General features: G+C 47.7%; 1 protein-coding gene across 3 annotated transcripts in view; it reads left to right on the top strand.

Annotated features, from left to right (window-relative positions):
• Window positions 1–1105: 1105 nt before the first annotated feature.
• The window catches only part of LOC112077358 (ubiquitin thioesterase ZRANB1), a 34644-nt gene continuing 27976 nt past the window's right edge, over window positions 1106–7773 (top strand). Inside the window, exons 1-2 of one of the 3 annotated variants that reach the window (XM_024143875.2) lie at window positions 1106–1456; window positions 2180–3195. In XM_024143875.2, the coding sequence (XP_023999643.2) occupies window positions 2244–3195 (952 nt within the window). In that variant the 5' untranslated portion in view covers window positions 1106–1456; window positions 2180–2243. The other 2 variants (XM_024143874.2, XM_024143876.2) reach the window with 2 other exon arrangements.

The following is a 7773-nucleotide window of genomic DNA, read 5'->3' on the forward strand; positions in this document are numbered from 1 at the left end:
CTGGGTGGGGTGAAAACTGAAACACTTTAACGCAGAATGGGAACTGGGGGAAAGGTGAATAACATACTCAAAATATCTATGTCCTACCAAAGTATCTGTGGTACTACTCCTTCAGTCAGATTAAAATGTCTTTCCCCTCTATCTTCGTCGCCGCCAATAAAAACACTGGCGATTTTTTTGTATGGCTAGGCATTCGGAGAGGAGACCTCTGAGCTTCTCATCCAATGGTTTTTGCGGAGGCGATGAGAAATGACGCAAGGGGAGTACCTCAATTGCTTGATCCTCGCGTCCTCTCTCTTCTACATGTTTACATTTACGTCAGTTAGCAGAGGCTCTTAGCCAGAGCGACTTACAGTAGTGAGTGCATACATTTTCATTATTTTTTCGTACTAGGCCCCGCGGGAATTGAACCCACAACCCTGGCGTTTCAAGCGCCATGCTCTGCCAACTGCACACGGGACCGTCACTTCTCACCCCCTTCTCGAAACCCATTGGATGACAAAACCAGAGGTCCCGCCCCTCTGACCTTGTCCTCCAATGGGTTTTGAGAAGGAGGCGAGGAGAGAGAGGATTACAAGGAGAATGCGATTGAGACTCTCCAAAGGAATTGCAATTGTGATATTACCTAGGGTCTTTTCGGAGATCCGGTTCATTTGGCTACGTTCGCCTAAAATAACCGTTCATTTAGCTCATAAACGGCACTTCGTTCAGTAGACCTAGTGCTTAAAAATTAAGTTACCTAAAACCGTGACAAAAATCGCAAATCTCTAATGTAAAGCCTAAAAAGTTGCCTGACATCATATCAGATCGTGACATATGACTTCAAATACATTTCACCTGACCAAATGATTAGATGGCCTGCAAAAGAAATGGAGAAACAAATTAAATTCACTGCAAACAAATGCGTGTGGTGTAAAACAGAATGAGTATCCTCACAAACGATTGTTCTTTCGGTGAGGAATTACTAACTTCAGATTTTTTTTTTGTATAATTATCTGCAGTTAAATCGTCTGGAGCTAACCCCCCCCCAAAACAGTCGTAACAGTAAGCAAATGAGAGAGCCAAATGAACCGCTCTTTCACAAATGCAATTCGGTTCCCGACGTTCATCAAAAAGATCCGTTCAAAAAAAAGAGCCGATCGTTGTTGTTCGCGAACGATTCATCACCACTAACCATGGAGTCCGGGGTATTGACAACATGATATAAAGAGCGAAACGGAAGGGAGCTTTACACTATAACACAATCCCTTTTTTTCCCCATAAGAGTTTACAGTGGGCAAAGAAAAACATGTGAGAGAAAAGGGTAACGAAATCAACTGGAAGAACGGACTAGAACGGCTCGGTAGAACGAAGAGGAGGCAGGACTGAGCGATTTAGGTTTGTTATGGTTCTGGACCAAGGAGGAAAAGTACACAGGGAAAGATACGATTCATCAAYGAGTTAGTTAGTTAATTAGGTAGGTAGCTATAGTTTTAGTAGCTACTGACAATACTCTATTGATCRATGACAAAGACAATGTTCTTCATTATTGAGTATAATAGGATTAGCTAGCTAGTAGCTAACGTTAGCTAATATTAATAGTTGATAGATTGGCAAACAGGCAAAGCTAGCTAGCAAGCTAACCGTTCGCTAACTAGCAAGCGTAGCTAACTAGTTAGTTAACTTCGAATAATATCCTTTTAAAAACGGGACGTTGGGGGGAGGTTATTTCAATATTTCACCCCGACACAGACGGTAAAAAAAAACATGGCTGTCCGTTTCAAACCCCGACAGGTGGTGCCTCCGTAACAAAAGCGAACTAGTTAGCATTTCGCGCTAGCTAACGTCAATGAACGCTGGCTTGGGGGGGGGGGTTGAGTTGCTTGCCAAAGTACAATGTTTACTCAAGGTACTAAACTCTGTGGTGGGCCCCTTAGCTACTAGCTAGCCGGTATTTCCTGASTTGGGAGTGTACGGAACATGAAATTGTCCTCGGTAAGCTTAAAAAAAACGGAATGAAATGCAGATAAATGTGTCGTCTTTCCAAACACTTATTATTATCTTATTGTCTGTTAAGCTAAAAGTTTACCCTATCCATATTTGTTATGTATCTACCCATTTTTTTAATTTTTTATATATATATAAGGAAACAATTTTGGTAAAGTAGCCCTTACATTTCTGTGCATTTCTGTCTCCGCAGCCAGTGCCATACTGATCCCCTTGGTAACGGGAACAGAACCGTTTTTCTTTCTACCTCATCCGTGATGACAGAGGTGGGAGTGAAGTGGGCCTGCGACTACTGCACCTATGAGAACTGGCCGTCCGCTGTTAAGTGCACCATGTGTCGTGCACAGTGTCCCAGCAGTCCCATAATCACAAAGGAGCCCTACAATAGCAGCCCCAGCAGTCTTAGTACAGAGCCTGGTTGTGGCTGGCGGGACCCTCCAAGCCCCGAGGGAAGCTGCGGTAGCCTCCTAATCTACCCAGACTCCAGTGCCAGGCCCCGTGTCAAGCCCCCCAGCATGGCTGAGAATAGCTCCAAGTGGTCCTGTCACATGTGCACCTACCTGAACTGGCCCCGTGCCATCCGCTGTACCCAGTGTCTGTGTCAGCGCAACCAGAGGACCCCCTGCAGCCCCACGGAGGCCCCCCAGACATCAGGCACCAACGTGGGCTGCCGCCCAGCCCCTCCCCCTATGGACCCTTGTACAGAGGAGTACAACGACCGGAACAGACTCAACAGACTCAACACCCGAGGTGGAGGTGGTGGCGGGCAGCACTGGACTTGCACTGCCTGTACTTACCAGAACTATCCCAAGACCCGGAAGTGCATCGTCTGCGACCACCCCCAGCCTCAACCTAACAACCGGGAGGCTATTCCTATAGAGCTGGCTGGGCAGTCCGAGGAGGCTCCCTCCTCCACATCCTCAATCATCAATGAACAGGACAGAGACGGGGCCAGGTGGAGAGGGAGTGGGGTGAGCAGTAAGGGGCTGAGCGGGAGACAGGGACCGGGACTGAGGATGACCTCTCCACCCACCTCTAAGAGGGAGGCGGAGGTAAAGATGGACTTCCAGAGGATTGAGCTGGCGGACGGGGCGATGGGCAGCGGAGAGGAGCAGCATCACCATCCAGAGAACATTGATTTCAAGAAGACCAAACAGATTAAGAACAGGATGAGGAAAACTGACTGGCTGTTCCTTAATGCTTGTGCAGGTGAGTGAGTGGTTATTATAGGATGTAAGTTAGTGTTACTGTACATAAAGTCCTTCTGTCTGTGAATGGACATTACACAGACACACGATCAGGTGAAAATGAATGGAACACTCTCGTTCCTGAGTTCACCCTGGTTGTCACTAACTGGCCACGTAGTTCACCCTGGTTGTCACTAACTGGCCACGTAGTTCACCCTGGTTGTCACTAACTGGCGCGATCGTAGTTCACCCTGGTTGTCACTAACTGGCCACGTAGTTCACCCTGGTTGTCACTAACTGGCCACGTAGTTCACCCTGGTTGTCACTAACCTGGCCACGTAGTTCACCCTGGTTGTCACTAACTGGCCACGTATTCACCCTGGTTGTCACTAACTCCACGGAGTTCACCCCGGTTGTCACTAACTGGCCACGTAGTTCACCCTGGTTGTCACTAACTGGCCACGTAGTTCACCCTGGTTGTCACTAACTGGCCACGTAGTTCACCCTGTTTCACTAACTGGCCACGTAGTTCACCCTGGTTGTCACTAACTGCCACGTAGTTCACCCTGTTGTCACTAACTGGCCACGGAGTTCACCCTGGTGTCACTAACTGGCCACGCTGCGTTCACCCTGGTTGTCACTAACTGGCCACGTAGTTCACCCTGGTTGTCACTAACTGGCCACGCTCTAGTTCACCCTGGTTGTCACTAACTGGCCACGCTAGTTCACCCGGTTGTCACTAACTGGCCACGTAGTTCACCCTGGTGTTCACTAACTGGCCACGTAGTTCACCCTGGTTGTCACTAACTGGCCTCGTCAGTTCACCCTGTGTTGCACTAACTGCCGTAGTTCACCCTGGTTGTCACTAACTGGCCACGTAGTTCACCCTGGTTGTCACTAACTGGCCACGCAGTTCACCCTGGTTGTCACTAACTGGCCACGTAGTTCACCCTGGTTGTCACTAAACTGGCCACGCTAGTTCACCCTGTTGTCACTAACTGGCCACGTAGTTCACCCTGGTTGTCACTAACTGCCACGTAGTTCACCCTGGTTTCACTAACTGGCCACGTAGTTCACCCTGGTTGTCACTAACTGGCCACGTAGTTCACCCTGGTTGTCACTAACTGGCCACGCAGTTCACCCTGGTTTTCACTAACTGGCCACGTAGTTCACCCTGGTTGTCACTAACTGGCCACGTAGTTCACCCTGGTTGTCACTAACTGCCACGTAGTTCACCCTGGTTGTCACTAACTGGCCACGTAGTTCACCCTGGTTGTCACTAACTGGCCACGCTCAGCAGTTCACCCTGGTTGTCACTAACTGGCCACGCTGCGTTCACCCTGGTTGTCACTAACTGGCCACGCTGTGTTCACCCTGGTTTTCACTAACTGGCCACGTAGTTCACCCTGTTGTCACAAACTGGCCACGTAGTTCACCCTGGTTGTCACTAACTGGCCACGCTGTATTCACCCTGGTTGTCACTAACTGGCCACGTAGTTCACCCTGGTTGTCACTAACTGGCCACGTAGTTCACCCTGGTTGTCACTAACTGGCCACGCTGTCAGTAGTTCACCCTGGTTGTCACTAACTGGCCACGTAGTTCACCCTGGTTGTCACTAACTGGCCACGTAGTTCACCCTGGTTGTCACTAACTGGCCACGTAGTTCACCCTTGTTGTCACTAAACTGGCCACGCTACAAAGTGATGGGGGGAAATCTATAGTTAGAAATCAGAATATTATTTAGTAAGATTTATATCGATACTTTGACTCCCAAGTATCCATTTTGTGTTAGCTAGCGCTAGTCGGCTGTACCTGCGTATTTTTAATCCTATAGGTTATTCTTTATAACCCCCGTTTAGTCGATGTCTGCGCCCCGGCGCAAATCTAATTAAGTGTCTTTTTTTATGGGCTGTGTCTCAATCCACAGCATTCACCAATTGCGGCCGTCCCGCACCTGCGGTGGAAGGTGGCCTAGCTACAGCGGTGTTTGTCAGACACGAGACGTCCAGAAAATTGGTTTTTCTCACGAAAAACGTTTGTAGCGTCCCACCTGTTTGTCTACAAACCCCTATGGAAAGATGAGACTCTCACGATGGTGTTCTCTGTTTTCAGGTGTCCGTGGGTCCTTAGTCTCAAAATGTCTTCAATTCAGTTTTCCCGAGGTCTTAAATGTGACGAGTGACTAAGAGTGGTTCGTTATATTGTGCCATGCTTAATTGATGCTACGCAGAAAAAAATTATAATAATTGAAAGTTAAAAAAAATACTCCAGGGTCATATATATGTGGGAGAGGGACCCGGTTGTGCACCGGAGAGAAAGCGAGCGGTTGCGAAGCATGTGTCAGTGTGAGTCAGGCTGTTGCCAGAGGAGAGAGGCAAGGTAGCCTATAGCCGAACATTCGATAGAAACGGTCGTTCTCTCTAAGCACGACTAGGCCTTGGCTATATGGAATGCACTTGAGTAGAGAGATATGGAGATATGTGGATACACAAGGTGTTTGTTGGGGAGTGACTATCTAGAATGAAAATAGACTTGTTACGGATAGGGCAGAGCAGCTGCATTGTTGCATAAGGAACACACAGAACTACAGTATTAATAAGGGAGGGTTTAGTTAGAAGGGAATCTTGGACCCATTGAATCCCTGAGTGTTTGTCCTTGCTGTGCTGGGAGAATCTCTGATTAGTGAAAGTATTCCCTCGGCCTGTAGATGAACAGTTCCTTTGGCTAGGCTGGGGAGCAGACTGTGACAGAGAGGAGAGGTCTGCTGTCTGTCTGGGTCAGTGGGAGAGGGCGACCGAGGGAGGGACAGAGTGCGGGAGACGGACAGGGAGAAAGGAAAGAGACGGACAGGGAGAAAGGGAAAAGAACGGACAGGAGAAAAGGGAAAGAGACGGACAAGGGAAAAGAGACGGGGGAAAGAGACGGACAGGAGGGAAAGAGACGGACAGGGAAAAGGAAAGAGACGACAGGGAAAAGGAAAGAGACGGACAGGGAAAAGGGAAAGAGACGGACAGGGAGAAAGGAAAGAGACGACAGGAGAAAGGGAAAGAGACGGACAGGGAGAAAGCGAAAGAGACGGACAGGAGAAAGAGACGGACAGGGAAAGAGAACGGACAGGGAGAAAGGAAAGAGATGCTTAGCTATCATTCTGCCAGGTAAGCATAGGCTATTTTGTAGTTCATATTTTATTCAGAAGTTTTTTGGGGAATTCCTTTCCAGCTCTACAAGAAGAATGTTATCATTAGCATCATCGCTAACGGTTACACAAAGTAGACAAGCACACACACACACACACACCGGTTTCAGAAATTGCAGGAAAATACGAATCACTGATGCATTTTTGTTAATTTCTATAACATAATTTTCTAATAAGTTCAATACATTTTAGAATATTTTTATTCCGTTTTAATGTCTTGATTCTGCTCGCAACGCAGATTTTATAGGGGGAGGAGAAGATCCTGTCTCCCTTCCTCCCCTGGCTGTGTGTCCAGAAACTCCTTTCTCTTAAATAGATGCTTTTTCCTGGGACAGTCTCCTCTAGCTGTCTCTCCTGGGGGACAGAGTGATCCAGAGGGACGGTCTCCTCTAGCTGTCTCTCCTTGGGGACAGTCTCCTCTAGCTGTCTCTCCTGGGGGACAGCGTGATCCAGAGGGACAGTCTCCTCTAGCTGTCTCTCCTTGGGGACAGTCTCCTCTAGCTGTCTCTCCTGGGGGACAGAGTGATCCAGAGGGACAGTCTCCTCTAGCTGGCTCTCCTTGGGGACAGTCTCCTCTAGCTGTCTCTCCTGGGGGACAGAGTGTGACCTAGAGGGACAGCCTCCTCTAGCTGTCTCTCCTGGGGGACAGAGTGTGATCCAGAGGGACAGCCTCCTCTAGCTGACTCCTTGTCAACATGGCTTATAAACACTGAGTGAAAATCACCGATCTACCACAGCCAACATGGTATTTTTGGAAAGCACATTAGATTCTGAGTTCCAGCATATATAAAGTTTGTATGTGATAACGACTTCTAATTGGTTCCCCAAAAACACTTGCCTGGCGCTACAGAGGGAGGCTCGGCTGGTGCTAGAACCTTCTAGAACCTTCTCGTATCAAATAGACCTCTGGAACGCCGATTATGGTGTTTTATACAGCAGCAAGAAAAAGTACGTGAACCCTTTGGAATTACTTGGAATGCTGCATAAATTTATCATCACATTTGATCGTCTAATCACAACAATAGACAAACACAGTGTGCTTAAACTAATAACACACTAATTATATTATTTCTCTTGTCTATATTGAATACATCATTTAAACATTCACAGTGTAGGTTGGGAAAAGTATGTGAACCCCAAGGCTAATGACTTCTCTAAAAGCTAATTGGAGTCAGGAGTCAGCTGACCTGGAGTCCAATCAATGAGATGAGATTGGAGATGTTGGTTAGAGCTGCCCTGCCCTATAAAAACACTAACAAAATGTTAGTTTGTTATTCACAAGAAGCATTGCCTGATGAGAACCATGCCTCAAACAAAAGAGATCTCAGAAGACCTAAGATCTGGGGACAGTCTCCTCTAGCTGTCTCCCCTGGGGGACAGAGTGTGATCCAGAGGACAGTCTC

Source organism: Salvelinus sp. IW2-2015, unplaced genomic scaffold (assembly GCF_002910315.2).
Source record: "Salvelinus sp. IW2-2015 unplaced genomic scaffold, ASM291031v2 Un_scaffold4480, whole genome shotgun sequence".
NCBI lineage: Eukaryota > Metazoa > Chordata > Actinopteri > Salmoniformes > Salmonidae > Salvelinus > Salvelinus sp. IW2-2015.